Source organism: Poeciliopsis prolifica, unplaced genomic scaffold (genome assembly GCF_027474105.1).
Source record: "Poeciliopsis prolifica strain line A6 unplaced genomic scaffold, Auburn_PproV2 SCAFFOLD127, whole genome shotgun sequence".
NCBI classification, from domain to species: Eukaryota; Metazoa; Chordata; class Actinopteri; order Cyprinodontiformes; family Poeciliidae; genus Poeciliopsis; species Poeciliopsis prolifica.
In genome coordinates, this window is record NW_026562502.1 from 584,964 (window position 1) to 604,063 (window position 19,100).

The 19,100-nt window shown below is 37.9% G+C and overlaps 1 protein-coding gene across 1 annotated transcript; it reads left to right on the forward strand.

Moving 5' to 3' along the window:
- The first annotated feature begins 174 nt into the window (after positions 1–174).
- Positions 175–17,051, forward strand: LOC129355233 (uncharacterized protein C18orf63-like). Its single transcript, XM_055024764.1, is given in 18 exon segments — positions 175–183; positions 461–592; positions 673–751; positions 3,173–3,229; positions 4,763–4,874; positions 5,592–5,633; positions 5,712–5,788; positions 5,859–5,971; positions 12,388–12,484; positions 12,598–12,680; positions 12,836–12,987; positions 12,990–13,021; positions 15,399–15,670; positions 15,672–15,924; positions 15,926–16,033; positions 16,035–16,106; positions 16,108–16,223; positions 16,928–17,051. Coding segments are annotated over 17 exon segments (1,920 nt in total). The 5' UTR covers positions 175–183; position 461.
- Positions 17,052–19,100: the final 2,049 nt, after the last annotated feature.

Consider the following 19,100-nt stretch of genomic DNA (forward strand, 5'->3'; position numbering starts at 1 on the left):
TTTTTACCAAATTGGAATAATTTTCATATATTTTGGACTACTGCTTTGAATTTAATAGTTTTTATAGAAGACAGATGTGAAAACCTTGAAAATTAGATGTGAATTTACTATTTTAGACAGAAAAACCGAGGCTAAACTGAGTCCAGCTGAGTTAGCTTGATTTAACCAGTCAGGGGTCAAGAGGTGAGGAAAAGTTTCAGACTTTTAACTCTTTAACAGATGTTTTTGTTGCTGTGTGTTTAGTTATAAATGTGTCATAATGTTTTATTTTTATCATATTCCCACCATGGTTGTTTTTGCTGATGTCTTTGTAGCATCTTTTATTCTGTATGTGCCACGAAATAGTTTTAATTTTGACACAAACTTTCGGTTTTACAATACAGAAGTTGTAATCCATCTATGTTATAATTTTGAATTTGGTTTAAAAGCAGAGTTTATGTAAAAAGCGTCGCGTCAGCAGGATGAGCGGCGTCGGGCCCAAGTCTTTGTTCTTCCTCGGACTTCCGGATATGACGCAGTTGGTTTGCGTCACGCTGAGTCCGCAGGAGGAAGAGCAGCAGGAGCCCAGGACCAACCAGATCAGGACCTGCAGGTAAACACCGGAAACATCGCTGCTTCCAGCTGAGAGAGGCTGAAGATGTCCGCCATGTTGTCGCCATGTTGTCTCCACAGGGAGCTGGTGCTGCTGCACTCGGACGTCCTGGCCTGTCCTGCTCTGGACTCCATCACTGACGTCACTGCAGTCATGTCTGTGAGACTCACTGCACGTTTGTTGGCATCAATAAGCAGCATTATATTGTTAAACATCATGTTAGAAAAATGGATGGAAATTTGGTAACCTTTTCATTCAGATCAGACATAATTTGGTCTAAATATAAATCATTCGAGCTGAATATTAAGGTTGAACAGCATAAAACTGTAAACATAATAAAAAAACATAAAATAATGGTAATAACTAAATAACTCCCATAATAAAACTACAGCTAATAATAATTCTAGAAATCCAATAAAATACTACTACTAATACTAGTAAATAATGATTATATATATTAAATAACATGTAGGTACCAGACCAAGGATAATTATCATGTAAATAAGTAAATGCGATGAATGAAGATGTAAACTTCAGGCCGAGTTCTGCTGCTGCAGCAGGAAGCTTCTTGTTCCACAGATCTGGAGATTGAGACATTGTGAGGCTGACAGGAACATGAATGATTGTCATGGAAACTTTGCACGCCACCCCGTCTGCTCACACGCTACCTGCATGCGCTGCAGCAGCTGCAGCATGCGCCGCTGCAGCAGCTGCAGCTTGCCTCTGTGACTGAAAACAGAAAACGATTCTAGTAATCATCCCTAATCATAAAATGATTAGAGAAAGTCACATTTCAAAGACTTTAGTTAATGTTGTTTCTAGAAAGTAAAACAGCTGCTGCTGATGAAGGGAAACCCAAACTAACTGACCAGACTGCCTGCAGCAGTCTGACCCGTTCAGTCCAGTCGGTTCTGTTCTCATCAGAGACAGTCAGTGAAAGTTCAGCAAGAAACCAGGACGGAGTGAAGAGCAGCAGCCTTCAGAACGACCCTGCTGAAGGTCACTGCTGTTGGCTCAGAGCGAAGCTTTTAACCTCAATGTCCAACTTCTGATGATTCATGTTGCTGCTTCATGTGCTGTTTGCATGTTACTGTTGCTGTTGCTGCTTCATGTTGCTGCTTCATGTTGCTGCTGCATGTTGCTGCTTCATGTTACTGTTGCATGTTACTGTTGCATGTTGCTGCTGCATGTTACTGTTGCATGTTACTGTTGCATGTTACTGTTGCATGTTGCTGTTGCATGTTACTGTTGCATGTTACTGTTGCATGTTGCTGTTGCATGTTGCTGTTGCATGTTGCTGCTGCATGTTACTGTTGCATGTTACTGTTGCATGTTGCTGTTGCATGTTGCTGTTGCATGTTACTGTTGCATGTTGCTGCTGCATGTTGCTGCTGCATGTTACTGTTTCATGTTACTGTTGCATGTTGCTGCATGTTGCTGTTGCATGTTACTGTTGCATGTTACTGTTGCATGTTGCTGTTGCATGTTACTGTTGCATGCTGCTTGCGCTTCATGTTGCTGCTGCATGTTGCTGTTGCATGTTGCTGTTGCATGTTACTGTTGCATGTTACTGTTGCATGTTACTGTTGCATGTTGCTGTTGCATGTTGCTGCTTCATGTTGCTGTTGCATGTTGCTGTTGCATGTTACTGTTGCATGTTACTGTTGCATGTTACTGTTGCATGTTACTGTTGCATGTTACTGTTGCATGTTGCTGTTGCATGTTGCTGCTTCATGTTGCTGTTGCATGTTACTGTTGCATGTTACTGTTGCATGTACTGTTGCATGTTGCTGCTGCATGTTACTGTTGCATGTTACTGTTGCATGTTGCTGCTTCATGTTGCTGTTGTATGTTTACTGTTGCATGTTGCTGTTGCATGTTACTGTTGCATGTTACTGTTGCATGTTGCTGTTGCATGTTGCTGCTGCATGTTGCTGTTGCATGTTGCTGCTTTCATGGGGAGTCAAACGGCTGATCAGAGAGTAAGAGAGGCAGCACTGATGTAGTTACTGTCTGCAGCCAGCAGGGGTCACCTGATTGTGTGTGCGTTTATCAGTGTGTGTGTTTATCAGTGTGTGTGTTTATCAGTGTGTGTTTATCAGTGTGTGTGTTTATCTGTGTGTGTGTTTATCTGTGTGTGTTTATCTGTGTGTGTTTATCAGTGTGTGTTTATCTGTGTGTGTTTATGCATGTTGCTGTTGCATGTTACTGTTGCATGTTGCTGTTGCATGTTACTGTTGCATGTTACTGTTGCATGTTGCTGTTGCATGTTGCTGCTTCATGTTGCTGTTGCATGTTGCTGTTGCATGTTGCTGCTTCATGTTGCTGTTGCATGTTGCTGTTGCATGTTGCTGTTGCATGTTGCTGTTGCATGTTACTGTTGCATGTTACTGTTGCATGTTGCTGTTGCATGTTGCTGCTTCATGTTGCTGCTTCATGTTGCTGCTGCATGTTACTGTTGCATGTTACTGTTGCATGTTGCTGTTGCATGTTGCTGTTGCATGTTGCTGCTTCATGTTGCTGCTTCATGTTACTGTTGCATGTTGCTGTGTTGGTTGTTGACCCGTTCCTCCATGTCAGGTCCACTTCCTGCAGCGCGGCGTCCTTCAGGCCTTCGCCATCAGAAACCGTCTGCAGGTGAGATCAGACTGCTGTAGTTACTGTCTGCAGCCAGCAGGGGTCACCTGATTGTGTGTGTGTTTATCAGTGTGTGTTTATCTGTGTGTGTGTGTTTATCAGTGTGTGTTTATCTGTGTGTGTGTTTATCAGTGTGTGTTTATCAGTGTGTGTTTATCAGTGTGTGTTTATCTGTGTGTGTGTTTATCTGTGTGTGTTTATCTGTGTGTGTTTATCAGTGTGTGTTTATCTGTGTGTGTTTATCTGTGTGTGTGTTTATCAGTGTGTGTTTATCTGTGTGTGTTTATCAGTGTGTGTTTATCTGTGTGTGTTTATCAGTGTGTGTTTATCAGTGTGTGTTTATCTGTGTGTGTTTATCTGTGTGTGTGTTTATCAGTGTGTGTTTATCTGTGTGTGTTTATCAGTGTGTGTTTTATCAGTGTGTGTTTATCTGTGTGTTTATCAGTGTGTGTTTATCTGTGTGTGTTTATCAGTGTGTGTTTATCAGTGTGTGTTTATCTGTGTGTGTGTTTATCAGTGTGTGTTTATCTGTGTGTGTGTTTATCAGTGTGTGTTTATCTGTGTGTTTATCAGTGTGTGTGTTTATCTGTGTGTGTTTATCAGTGTGTGTGTTTATCAGTGTGTGTGTTTATCAGTGTGTTTATCAGTGTGTGTGTTTATCAGTGTGTGTTTATCAGTGTGTGTTTATCAGTGTGTGTTTATCTGTGTGTGTGTTTATCTGTGTGTGTTTATCTGTGTGTGTTTATCAGTGTGTGTTTATCTGTGTGTTTATCTGTGTGTGTGTTTATCAGTGTGTGTTTATCTGTGTGTGTTTATCAGTGTGTGTTTATCAGTGTGTGTTTATCTGTGTGTGTGTTTATCAGTGTGTGTTTATCTGTGTGTGTGTTTATCAGTGTGTGTTTATCTGTGTGTGTTTATCAGTGTGTGTGTTTATCAGTGTGTGTTATCTGTGTGTGTTTATCAGTGTGTGTTTATCAGTGTGTGTTTATCTGTGTGTGTTTATCAGTGTGTGTTTATCTGTGTGTGTTTATCAGTGTGTGTTTATCAGTGTGTGTTTATCTGTGTGTGTGTTTATCAGTGTGTGTTTATCTGTGTGTGTGTTTATCAGTGTGTTTATCTGTGTGTGTTTATCTGTGTGTGTGTTTATCTGTGTGTGTTTATCTGTGTGTGTTTATCAGTGTGTGTTTATCTGTGTGTGTTTATCAGTGTGTGTTTATCTGTGTGTGTGTTTATCAGTGTGTTTATCTGTGTGTGTGTGTTTATCTGTGTGTGTGTTTATCAGTGTGTGTTTATCTGTGTGTGTGTTTATCAGTGTGTGTTATCTGTGTGTGTTTATCAGTGTGTGTTTATCAGTGTGTGTTTATCTGTGTGTGTTTATCAGTGTGTGTTTATCAGTGTGTGTTTATCTGTGTGTGTTTATCAGTGTGTGTTTATCAGTGTGTGTTTATCAGTGTGTGTTATCAGTGTGTGTTTATCAGTGTGTGTTTATCAGTGTGTGTTTATCAGTGTGTTTATCTGTGTGTGTGTGTGCAGCTGGGCGTTCCCCACACGGTGTTTCCTGGCGACCTGCAGTGCTGCCTCTCTTACTCTCTGATCAGCCGTTTGACTCCCCGCTGGAACAAAGCAGGACTTTACCTGATCTCAGGTAGGCAGAGCAGGCCACGCCCCCTCAGGGTTCAACCAATCAGCTTCAGCCCTGAAAAAACGCCACAAGAATATTTATTCATATCAAGTTTATTTCTTGACAAGATAGTTTTCTGTCGAAATATATTTATGTAAAAATAAATATATCTTTTTAAATAAAAATAAATGTATTGTTACTGTAATACATATCAAAATAAAAAAAGTAATAAAATAAAATCAGAATCTAAAATATGTATAAATAACTAATTAAATTAATTTGAAGTTTATTATAAAATGATGACGATGATAAAACATCAACAGATTTTTTAAAAGCATTAAATAGATAAATAAACAACCTGCAGATCAATTAGATCTATTAAAGCAAATAGAATAAAGTAAATATAATTAATATGGAATAAACTAGAAATAATGTTTAAAAACAATAAATAAATAAATAATATATTTATTGTCCCACAGGATGATTCTGCCACCTCCATGCTTGTTGCTATAGTTACCATCTCCATCTTTGTCTGGTTTGTTCATGGGTCAAAGGTCAGCGGTTTGTTATGCTAAAGCTAGCTGTGGTGCTGTTCAAGCGTCTTCATGACAACAGAGAGCATATTGGGTCATGCTGGTTCCGGTACCAGATCCAGACTGGATGCTGTTCAGAAAAATTATGGATCAATAATCAAAACTATTAAAGTTTGATTGAATTGGGTTGACCTGGTCCTGTTTGCAGGGGCAGACTTCCTGACCCGGCGGGGGACGCTCAGCGCCGTCAGTACGTTCTGCTTCCTGCTCCTCTGCAGCATCGGGTTCTGCCGGCCCGGTAAAGCTAACGGTTCTGATTCTGGTGCAGGTCTGGAGATGAACACCAGTGGTGGTCGGCTGAGCCTCAGCATTGAAGCCAGCGCTGTGAGAACGCCGCCGCCAAAGGTAGGAGGCCCAGAGGGGTGCAGCGGGCCGACCGGAACTAGAACCAGAACATGTCAGTTCTCTGTCTCAGCTGGATGACCTCGGGCTGCCGGCGCCGGTCCTCCAGAGGTTCTGCAGCGACCCGGACTTCATCCTGGACCTGTCCTCCATAGGGGGACCCATCTGGAGCCACGTCCTCCCCAGGTGGGTCGGCGCCACCCGGTGGACAGTCCTGGACCTGACAGAGCGTCAGAGCCAGGACAAAAACTAATCACTTTGTTATGAGAATCAATCAGAAACTAATCACTTATTATGAGGATCAATTAGAAACTAATCACTTTATTATGAGGATCAATTAGAAACTAATCACTTTGTTATGAGGATCAATTAGAAACTAATCACTTTATTATGAGGATCAATCAGAAACTAATCACTTTATTATGAGGATCAATTAGAAACTAATCACTTTGTTATGAGGATCAATCAGAAACTAATCACTTTATTATGAGGATCAATCAGAAACTAATCACTTTGTTATGAGGATCAATCAGAAACTAATCACTTTGTTATGAGGATCAATCAGAAACTAATCACTTTATTATGAGGATCAATCAGAAACTAATCACTTTGTTATGAGGATCAATCAGAAACTAATCACTTTGTTATGAGGATCAATCAGAAACTAATCACTTTGTTATGAGGATCAATCAGAAACTAATCACTTTGTTATGAGGATCAATCAGAAACTAATCACTTTGTTATGAGGATCAATCAGAAACTAATCACTTTGTTATGAGGATCAATTAGAAACTAATCACTTTATTATGAGGATCAATCAGAATCTAATCACTTTGTTATGAGGATCAATCAGAAACTAATCACTTTGTTATGAGGATCAATCAGAAACTAATCACTTTGTTATGAGGATCAATCAGAAACTAATCACTTTATTATGAGGATCAATCAGAAACTAATCACTTTATTATGAGGATCAATTAGAAACTAATCACTTTATTATGAGGATCAATTAGAAACTAATCACTTTATTATGAGGATCAATCAGAAACTAATCACTTTGTTATGAGGATCAATCAGAAACTAATCACTTTGTTATGAGGATCAATCAGAAACTAATCACTTTGTTATGAGGATCAATCAGAAACTAATCACTTTGTTATGAGGATCAATCAGAAACTAATCACTTTATTATGAGGATCAATCAGAAACTAATCACTTTGTTATGAGGATCAATCAGAAACTAATCACTTTGTTATGAGGATCAATCAGAAACTAATCACTTTGTTATGAGGATCAATCAGAAACTAATCACTTTGTTATGAGGATCAATTAGAAACTAATCACTTTATTATGAGGATCAATCAGAAACTAATCACTTTGTTATGAGGATCAATTAGAAACTAATCACTTTATTATGAGGATCAATCAGAAACTAATCACTTTATTATGAGGATCAATTAGAAACTAATCACTTTGTTATGAGGATCAATCAGAAACTAATCACTTTATTATGAGGATCAATCAGAAACTAATCACTTTATTATGAGGATCAATTAGAAACTAATCACTTTATTATGAGGATCAATTAGAAACTAATCACTTTGTTATGAGGATCAATCAGAAACTAATCACTTTATTATGAGGATCAATTAGAAACTAATCACTTTATTATGAGGATCAATTAGAAACTAATCACTTTATTATGAGGATCAATCAGAAACTAATCACTTTATTATGAGGGTCAATCAGAAACTAATCACTTTGTTATGAGGATCAATTAGAAACTAATCACTTTGTTATGAGGATCAATTAGAAACTAATCACTTCATTATGAGGATCAATTAGAAACTAATCACTTTATTATGAGGATCAATCAGAAACTAATCACTTTATTATGAGGATCAATTAGAAACTAATCACTTTATTATGAGGATCAATTAGAAACTAATCACTTTGTTATGCGGATCAATCAGAAACTAATCACTTTATTATGAGGATCAATTAGAAACTAATCACTTTATTATGAGGATCAATTAGAAACTAATCACTTTATTATGAGGATCAATCAGAAACTAATCACTTTATTATGAGGATCAATTAGAAACTAATCACTTTATTATGAGGATCAATCAGAAACTAATCACTTTGTTATGAGGATCAATTAGAAACTAATCACTTTATTATGAGGATCAATTAGAAACTAATCACTTCATTATGAGGATCAATTAGAAACTAATCACTTTGTTATGAGGATCAATCAGAAACTAATCACTTTGTTATGAGGATCAATCAGAAACTAATCACTTTATTATGAGGATCAATCAGAAACTAATCACTTTGTTATGAGGATCAATTAGAAACTAAACTTTATTATGAGGATCAATTAGAAACTAATCACTTCATTATGAGGATCAATTAGAAACTAATCACTTTGTTATGAGGATCAATCAGAAACTAATCACTTCATTATGAGGATCAATCAGAAACTAATCACTTTGTTATGAGGATCAATTAGAAACTAATCACTTTATTATGAGGATCAATTAGAAACTAATCACTTCATTATGAGGATCAATTAGAAACTAATCACTTTATTATGAGGATCAATTAGAAACTAATCACTTCATTATGAGGATCAATTAGAAACTAATCACTTTATTATGAGGATCAATCAGAAACTAATCACTTTGTTATGAGGATCAATTAGAAACTAATCACTTTATTATGAGGATCAATTAGAAACTAATCACTTCATTATGAGGATCAATTAGAAACTAATCACTTTATTATGAGGATCAATTAGAAACTAATCACTTCATTATGAGGATCAATTAGAAACTAATCACTTTATTATGAGGATCAATCAGAAACTAATCACTTTGTTATGAGGATCAATCAGAAACTAATCACTTTATTATGAGGATCAATCAGAAACTAATCACTTTATTATGAGGATCAATCAGAAACTAATCACTTTATTATGAGGATCAATCAGAAACTAATCACTTCATTATGAGGATCAATTAGAAACTAATCACTTTGTTATGAGGATCAATCAGAAACTAATCACTTTATTATGAGGATCAATCAGAAACTAATCACTTTATTATGAGGATCAATCAGAAACTAATCACTTTATTATGAGGATCAATCAGAAACTAATCACTTTATTATGAGGATCAATTAGAAACTAATCACTTTGTTATGAGGATCAATCAGAAACTAATCACTTTATTATGAGGGTCAATCAGAAACTAATCACTTTATTATGAGGATCAATCAGAAACTAATCACTTTATTATGAGGATCAATTAGAAACTAATCACTTTATTATGAGGATCAATCAGAAACTAATCACTTTATTATGAGGGTCAATCAGAAACTAATCACTTTGTTATGAGGATCAATTAGAAACTAATCACTTTATTATGAGGATCAATTAGAAACTAATCACTTCATTATGAGGATCAATTAGAAACTAATCACTTTGTTATGAGGATCAATTAGAAACTAATCACTTCATTATGAGGATCAATTAGAAACTAATCACTTTGTTATGAGGATCAATTAGAAACTAATCACTTCATTATGAGGATCAATTAGAAACTAATCACTTTATTATGAGGATCAATCAGAAACTAATCACTTTATTATGAGGATCAATTAGAAACTAATCACTTGTTATGAGGATCAATTAGAAACTAATCACTTTATTATGAGGATCAATTAGAAACTAATCACTTTGTTATGAGGATCAATTAGAAACTAATCACTTTATTATGAGGATCAATTAGAAACTAATCACTTTATTATGAGGATCAATCAGAAACTAATCACTTTGTTATGAGGATCAATTAGAAACTAATCACTTTATTATGAGGATCAATCAGAAACTAATCACTTCATTATGAGGATCAATTAGAAACTAATCACTTTATTATGAGGATCAATCAGAAACTAATCACTTTGTTATGAGGATCAATCAGAAACTAATCACTTTATTATGAGGATCAATTAGAAACTAATCACTTTGTTATGAGGATCAATTAGAAACTAATCACTTTGTTATGAGGATCAATTAGAAACTAATCACTTTGTTATGAGGATCAATTAGAAACTAATCACTTTGTTATGAGGATCAATCAGAAACTAATCACTTTGTTATGAGGGTCAATCAGAAACTAATCACTTTGTTATGAGGATCAATTAGAAACTAATCACTTTATTATGAGGATCAATCAGAAACTAATCACTTTGTTATGAGGATCAATCAGAAACTAATCACTTTGTTATGAGGATCAATTAGAAACTAATCACTTTGTTATGAGGATCAATCAGAAACTAATCACTTTGTTATGAGGATCAATTAGAAACTAATCACTTTGTTATGAGGATCAATCAGAAACTAATCACTTTGTTATGAGGATCAATTAGAAACTAATCACTTTGTTATGAGGATCAATCAGAAACTAATCACTTTGTTATGAGGGTCAATCAGAAACTAATCACTTTGTTATGAGGATCAATTAGAAACTAATCACTTTATTATGAGGATCAATTAGAAACTAATCACTTTGTTATGAGGATCAATTAGAAACTAATCACTTTATTATGAGGATCAATTAGAAACTAATCACTTTGTTATGAGGATCAATCAGAAACTAATCACTTTGTTATGAGGGTCAATCAGAAACTAATCACTTTGTTATGAGGATCAATTAGAAACTAATCACTTTATTATGAGGATCAATTAGAAACTAATCACTTTGTTATGAGGATCAATTAGAAACTAATCACTTTATTATGAGGATCAATTAGAAACTAATCACTTTATTATGAGGATCAATCAGAAACTAATCACTTTATTATGAGGGTCAATCAGAAACTAATCACTTTATTATGAGGATCAATCAGAAACTAATCACTTTGTTATGAGGATCAATTAGAAACTAATCACTTTATTATGAGGATCAATCAGAAACTAATCACTTTATTATGAGGATCAATTAGAAACTAATCACTTTGTTATGAGGATCAATCAGAAACTAATCACTTTGTTATGAGGATCAATTAGAAACTAATCACTTTGTTATGAGGATCAATTAGAATCTAATCACTTTGTTATGAGGATCAATCAGAAACTAATCACTTTATTATGAGGATCAATTAGAAACTAATCACTTTGTTATGAGGATCAATTAGAAACTAATCACTTTATTATGAGGATCAATTAGAAACTAATCACTTTATTATGAGGATCAATCAGAAACTAATCACTTTATTATGAGGATCAATCAGAAACTAATCACTTTGTTATGAGGATCAATCAGAAACTAATCACTTTATTATGAGGATCAATTAGAAACTAATCACTTTATTATGAGGATCAATTAGAAACTAATCACTTTATTATGAGGATCAATTAGAAACTAATCACTTTATTATGAGGATCAATCAGAAACTAATCACTTTGTTATGAGGATCAATCAGAAACTAATCACTTTATTATGAGGGTCAATCAGAAACTAATCACTTTATTATGAGGATCAATTAGAAACTAATCACTTTATTATGAGGATCAATTAGAAACTAATCACTTTATTATGAGGGTCAATCAGAAACTAATCACTTTATTATGAGGATCAATCAGAAACTAATCACTTTATTATGAGGATCAATTAGAAACTAATCACTTTGTTATGAGGATCAATTAGAAACTAATCACTTTATTATGAGGATCAATTAGAAACGAATCACTTTATTATGAGGATCAATTAGAAACTAATCACTTTATTATGAGGATCAATTAGAAACTAATCACTTTGTTATGAGGATCAATTAGAAACTAATCACTTTATTATGAGGATCAATTAGAAACTAATCACTTTATTATGAGGATCAATTAGAAACTAATCACTTTGTTATGAGGATCAATCAGAAACTAATCACTTTATTATTAGGATCAATTAGAAACTAATCACTTTATTATGAGGATCAATCAGAAACTAATCACTTTATTATGAGGATCAATCAGAAACTAATCACTTTATTATGAGGATCAATTAGAAACTAATCACTTTATTATGAGGATCAATTAGAAACTAATCACTTCATTATGAGGATCAATTAGAAACTAATCACTTTATTATGAGGATCAATCAGAAACTAATCACTTCATTATGAGGATCAATTAGAAACTAATCACTTTATTATGAGGATCAATCAGAAACTAATCACTTTATTATGAGGATCAATTAGAAACTAATCACTTTATTATGAGGATCAATCAGAAACTAATCACTTTATTATGAGGATCAATTAGAAACTAATCACTTTATTATGAGGATCAATCAGAAACTAATCACTTCATTATGAGGATCAATTAGAAACTAATCACTTTATTATGAGGATCAATCAGAAACTAATCACTTCATTATGAGGATCAATCAGAATATTAACAGAAATCCTGATTTATGACTAAAAGTTTTTAATCAGGTTTTCTAAACTAAAATCGGATTCATTTCCGTCCTGCTGTTGTAATGTGATCCTCTGGCCAGCAGGTGGAGCCGCTGCTCTGAGTTCATGGCTGTTTTTCTGTGCAGCATGAAGAAGGGTCAGATCATCAGCATCAGCCACCAGCTGCCCAGAGACGGACCCTTCAGGACCTACGGAGACCTTCAGAACCACTGGAACCGCCTGGTACCGCCCGACCCGGCCCGCACTGTCAGAACCTCGCTCTGCCTTTCTGTGGAACCAGACTGGTTGATTCCAGTGGCTGGAATCAACCCAGTGGTTGTTGGTTTGATCCCCAGTATGGCTACCGGCTGCCGGAGCTGGAGGGGGGCGGAGTCTACTGCAGCGTCTACTTCAGGCCGGTGGGAGAGAAACTCTTCACGTATCCAAACGTAGATTCAGTGCCTAGAAGCTGCACAGAGCAGCAGAGCATAGAAACCCTCAACTAGATATCACTGGTTATTAAAGCACTTTATTTCTGTCATTATTATTATTGTTGTTATTACCAAACGTCGTTCCTTCACTCCCACCGCTCAGTTACCCTCTCAGCTGCATCCGCCTGCAGCCTGTGCAGCGCTGCCCCGGGGGCGACCTGCAGGGGGCGCTGGCCCGCTTCCTGGCCGACAGCAGAGAGCGGCTGCAGAGCGTGTGTGGCTTCCCGACCCGTCTGACCAGTAAACCCAGTTACCCGCGGCCGGCCTGACCACCGCTGCCTCCATGCAGGTAGGAGCTGCAGCGCTGCTCGGTTCAGTCACACATAAAGTTATTTCCCAGGAAATATAGAAAAATAAAAGGTTTTGAAAGAAAATTTAAATTTAAAATCAAACTTTTTAAATTCTTAGATAAATTCATGTTTCTTTCTTCAGGTTTCAGACATTTGAGAAACATAAAACTAAATATTCTTTTTGTTTGTTTTACCAGTAAGTTTCTTTCTTTGTATTCTTCATCATTTTAATTTGTTCAAAAAGGTTTTTTGTTGCTTCAGTTCTGAACAACTGCAGGGAAAATAATGATTTTTTTTTTGTCAACAACAGTAAACTAATTCAGGAGGTTCTTCCTGGTTGTCAGCGCCTACTGAGCGCGCTCACAGCTGCTCAAGCAGCGGCCAATAGGAGGAGAGGAAGAATGCCATGTTCAGAAAACAAGACAAACAGAAAATAAACAACTTTCAAACTGCAAAACCAGCTACAGCTGATAGTTTATCCTAAAATAAACAATAACAATTATGATTAATAACATTCTCTCTAGCAAAACAGAAATAATAATGCTATGCAAATGACATAATAAATAAATAAATGATGCAGCTTGTTTGCTGCATCCTCTAATTGTTGTGGATGAAAATGATTAGCATTGTGAAATTAGAGCAGCTGTTACTGTACTGCCCTCTTGTGGAAGAACCAGGAAGTTGAAACAAAAAGGGAGAAATAATTTCAGTAATTTATTAATCTGAATGTTTATGATGTAAATAGATGGAGGTCGTGTGTCCTAACCGTGAGAATAGAAGTGGTTTTATTTCCCAGCCATTCCTGTAGCTTCCTGTATCCTCCCTGCTGAGCGTGGAGCTGCAGGAAATGTGATTATTCGCGCGTTTCCAGCCAATAAAACCTTCAGACAGTTTAACAACCTCAGAGCAGCGAAACTTCTTCCTCTGCATCTCCTGAATTAACATTCCTGACGTCAGTGGAGTGAAAGAAGCTTCTCCTCATGAGGTTTGGTGAAGAATTGACTGAATCCTCATTTTAATGCAGAATATTCTTCTTTATGCGCCGTAATAAAAGCGTTTCTCAGCAGCAGCCAGGCGCCGTAAAGCAGCTGCAGATCTTCCTGCAGGTTGAGCATCAAAGCTGCTGAAATTAAAGCCATCCTTCATCCAGAGTGTTAGAGGAGGGAGAAGGCCGTCAGAAACTCTGTAGAGACGAGTTCAGCTCCCACAGAGTTGGGCTAAAATATTCATGCCGCTCAGCCCAGCTCCATCTGAACTCAGGCGTTTCATTCTCACTTCAAAGGTGGAAATTTCTGCTGGTTTTCAGCCTGGAAGGTGAAGCTGAGCGGAAGAAATGATTGCACTTTTCCTTTTGTCCTCATTAAAAGAAGGCACTTAAAATCAGCTGTACTATTATTTTATCAGATTATTGTTGTCTTTCTCTTCCTATTTCTCTGTTAAATGAGTTTCAGTCTCTGTTGCCCGTAGTTACATTTAAATGTCTGTTTTCTCCGTATCTGGGCGACCCGACCAGAATCACTTGCACAGACCTGCACATGTTTCAGTTTAACCTCAGCTCTGATGTTTGTAGCAACCAGATGTTCTGGAAAACAGCAACATCTAGAAAATATTTACTCCATGTGGAACAAGGTCAAAGGTCACAACATTTTCACCTCCGTCTCCTTTCATTAAAATGTCTGAAAGCCTCAGAATAAATTCATAATTAGAAACATTAGAACATTCTCAATGAAATGTTAGAGATTATAAATGTAAACATTTCAGCCACCATCAGTGTAAATTTAGCTGTGATGCTAATCAGACACACCAGGCACTTAGGGAATGAAACAGACTTTTCATTCTCAGTATGTTGATTATTGATGCTTCTCTGTTTTTGTTATTGAATCAGAACATTATCGAACAGCCATTTTATTTCATCACCATGGTTTTTAAAATACAGCTAACAGTGACAGTATATCCAGGGCCTATTGCAGAGCCCTAGTATGTATTTATTTAGTAATCATTTGATTCAGATCTCCATAATCAAAGTACATGGAAAGAATGAAATAATGTTTTCTAAAATTATACCTAAATTTTACATATTTATTTTTATTACTAGTTTTACTCATTTCTATTTCTAACTTCAAAATCAGAAGTAACTTTTTGGGTTTTGGTCCCAAACAACCTGGTTAAGATTATTTATGGAGTTTATCAGCATTGTGACCCAGGTGTAGTTCACACTCCGACCACCAGGAGGAACCAAAGCACTTCTAATAGTTTCCTCTATGAGAGGAGCATTAATCCGCCCAGCTTTGACCTATTGGTTGTTTTCAGGTGTGATGCTGATTCCATAAAGACCTGAACCTCCAGGTGATCACGAAGAATCGTTTCCTTCCTCAGGTTCTGAGTTGGGACCAGATCAACCTGACCACCGGGCCGGTTCTGTCCCAGCAGGCGCCGTCCTGCCGGGCGGACCCGCCCGCCTGGGTCCCCCTGTCCCAGCAGGGCGGCGCTCTTCCAGGAAGCAGATCTGGGAAGTGGCTGTGGCGCCGTCCAGAGGACCGGTCGGCCCACCCGTCCTCCAGTCAGAACCAGGACCAGTCGGACCGCTCCCTGCCCGTTTCCTCTTTCTCCCAACACTTCCAGCCGGCTTCATCCCTCCCTCCTCTTCCAGCCCAGTCCGGTCCCAGTGAACCCGCCTCCCAAACTGGTTCCCATCTTCAGGAACAACGACCCGACCCGCCGGCTCAGCGTGGCTCTGCTGCGAGTCCAGAACCGGCGGAACGGAGGAACGGAGGACAAACGCAGACTCACCCTGCCGCTTCCTGCCGGGTCACAGGTCACACCTTCCTCCTCCTCTTCCTCCGCCGCGCCCCTCCCTCCTCCTCCTCGCCTCGTCCCTCGCTTCGCCCTCCGCCCCAAAAGCCCGGAGCGCCGCCGTTTCCCCGACGTCGGGTCAGTCCAGGGTCACCCGGATCTCCAGCCTCAGCCCGGTGTTCAAGGCGAAAGCCGCCGTCATCCTCCCACCCAGAACCAAACCCCAAACCCAGCAGAACCTCTGGGACGGTCCGACCCGAACGGGCCGCCAACTGCTGGAAGGCAGCGGGACCCAAAAACCGTCGTCCCCAGAACCATCATGAAGACCAGCAGAGAGGCCGGGCCTGAAGGCAGCACCGAGCCAGAACCGACCCGGTATCAGAGGGAGACCGCGCCAGCAGCAGGAAGGTTGGTCCAGAAAGTTCTGGTTCTGTTCTAGAAGGAATTTAATGGCATCATTTTGTTAGAACCTTAAGATGTTGTTTTGTTCTGTCCAGACGGTCGCCTTCGAGCTGCAAGAGAAACCAACAAGTCCAAAGTTCTAGAGGAAGACGTGGAGAAAATGGCCAGAAGCAACCAGGTGAGACGGACCGACCCGGTTCTGCAGACGACCCGGTTCTGCAGATCGACCCGGTTCTGCAGACAACCCGGTTCTGTAGACCGACCCGGTTCTGCAGGAAAAACTGATTTAAAAACTCCGATGAAAGCTAAAACCCAATCAGCTCTTGTTCTGGAGGCCGGCTGGTTGAACTGGACCTCAGAGGTTCTGACCTGGGTGGGAACATTAGAGCTAACTTTAGCTTAGCGCTTAGCTTTCCTGCTAACGTGGAAAACATTTAGCGCAGTTAGCTCCAGTAAACTGCATGTTCTAAACACCTCAGGGTGAGGTATCGCAGTGTGTTAGAGTGATGAACAGCGACAGAAGGCCTCTGCGCTGCGGCTACAAATTTTAAATACTTTATTAATCCCAAAGTGATAGACAGTGATGGACGATCCGGCGGCGGCTCGCTGAACGTTAATATCAACATGAGGTTGTAGTGTGATGTCAGCGCTGATGTCAGCGCTGCCTCATGACCTCATGACCTCACGGCTCCCTCTCTCCTCCCTCCCAGTGGGCCGGGCTCAGCGGCGGCCTCCCTGCTGCTGTGGCTCAGGAACAGAGGAATCCCTGTGAGCTCCAAGCTGAGGAAGGAGGAGCTGATGATGAAGGTGATAGGCTGCCTGGCCGAGGCCTGAGCCCTGATTGGACGGCGCCACAGCCAATCACAAAACGGTAAAATCACCCAGCAGCTGCCTGCTGGGAAGATTTAGTTGGTTCATTTAAGACAGCACATTTATATTATTTCTTTGTTATTTTATTCATTATTCTCGCTGTATTGTTATTAAAAAAAGAAATGTATAGCATTTTAAATTATTATTTTTTCTCTTTATTTGTTTTAGTTTTATTTTGATTGCAAACATTAATATTCATTTTTGGGTTTATTTTAAAAGTAGTTTTGTAGATTATTATTTATTTTGTATTGGTTTTAATTAAATAAATTGAGGTTAACAGGAGATCATTGTTCCTAAACAAGTTTTATCATTTTCAGCTACAAAAAGCTTTAAGTTTATAAAATCTGTTTTTTAAGCTAAATTTTCTGCTAAATGTTCAGAATGTTTTTGCATTTGTTTAAATATTTATTGAGCTTAAAAGTTCCTGGTTACATTTTAAAACTATTTTTTGTTTCAGGGACATTTATCGCATATTCAGCGTTTTGAAAGAGTTTTACTTTCCTAAAGTTGGTTACAAAATGAAACCTGTAAGTTATAAAAATCCTGTTTTGTGAAAGTTTTTTCTGTTTTGTATTTATTACATATTTAAACTGAAGTTTCTTGTTTTGTGTTCATGATTGTACAATAATATTTATTAATTTAATTTATCTGACAACTGAAATATCAGATGGAAAACGTGACGGTTCTGAGATTTAACTCTAAACTCTGGACTGCTTTTGGTTCTGTTGGACCAAAAGTAGACAGGAAATGGAAATTGGTGAGAATAATTAGTGAAAGAATTAGAGACGTCAGGAGCTGGAGAACATCTGCTAGGAATCAAACTGGCTGCTTTCCAGCGACTGGGGTGATTAATGGGCAGGAGAACCAGGAGCCAAGAATCTCAAACTGAGGAATGAAGTGAGTACGGCACCAGGGAGGGACAAAACCCTAAAAAGCAAAAACTCAAAGCGGTAAAAACTTCCTGATGAATCCAAAAAGCTCCAGATGGAGGATCAACTTCCTGCAGAGGAGAAACGGACCTGTATGTAAAGTTTTGACCCGCTGTGGATTCATGCAGATGAAACATTCAAACCGATGGAATGGAAGGAATCAATAAATAAAACTATTGATTACAAACATTAATAATAATCACCTTGATTAAAACGTCTAGATTCTCTGCCCACTGATTCTACTGAAGATTTTCTTCAGACATGCAGCGAACCCGTCGGTTCCGACCCAGAACGCTGACAGAGGGAACCGGTCGGATCGGCGCCGGTCCAGACCAGAACAAAGACGCTTCTGTTTGAGGACAGAAACGAACCGAGAGATTTACGACCAGAGAAACGGTCGGGTTTTCACCGAGACGATCCAAACTCATAAATCACAGAGCATGAAGCCGAGGTTCTGCAGAGATCCGGATCCGACCCGCAAACTACAGGAACCACCGGAGAAAAGAATGTCATGCAGAATCACACAGCAGAAAAAGCAAACGCTGCGGGTCATTAAAACAGCCAAGATTGAATTATATTCATAAGAAAATGAGATGCAGCAGATTGTTTCTGTTTAAATTAATTAATATTATTAATAATATTATTCTAGTTCACTGCTGGATCCTGTTTAACAGAACAGATTTATAGAAAATCTATTAATAACTTCATCTCATAGAAACAGAATAATTCACATAAGCTGCTGTTTTATAGCCTTTATTTTGACTAATTATAATTTTAATAAAAACATTTAGGATTAGAATATTTTATTGCAGAAATTAAAAGTATGTGATTTAACTAATCGAGGTTTAGTTTGTCTAAAATGTTGATCAATATTTAGAGTAAAACACTTTCTGTTATTAGTTCTGATGTTTTTCATCTGAAGCTGAAAGTTTTTCCATAATTCTTGAATAAACTCAGTAAATCTTTAACTGGAAACCTGCCTGAAAAAATGCAATAAATATCAGTTTTTATTTTAGTTCATTACACAAACCTGAGCAGTTTTGATCTTTATTTAAACCGTTTCTCCTCTGTAACTTCAGTTTGT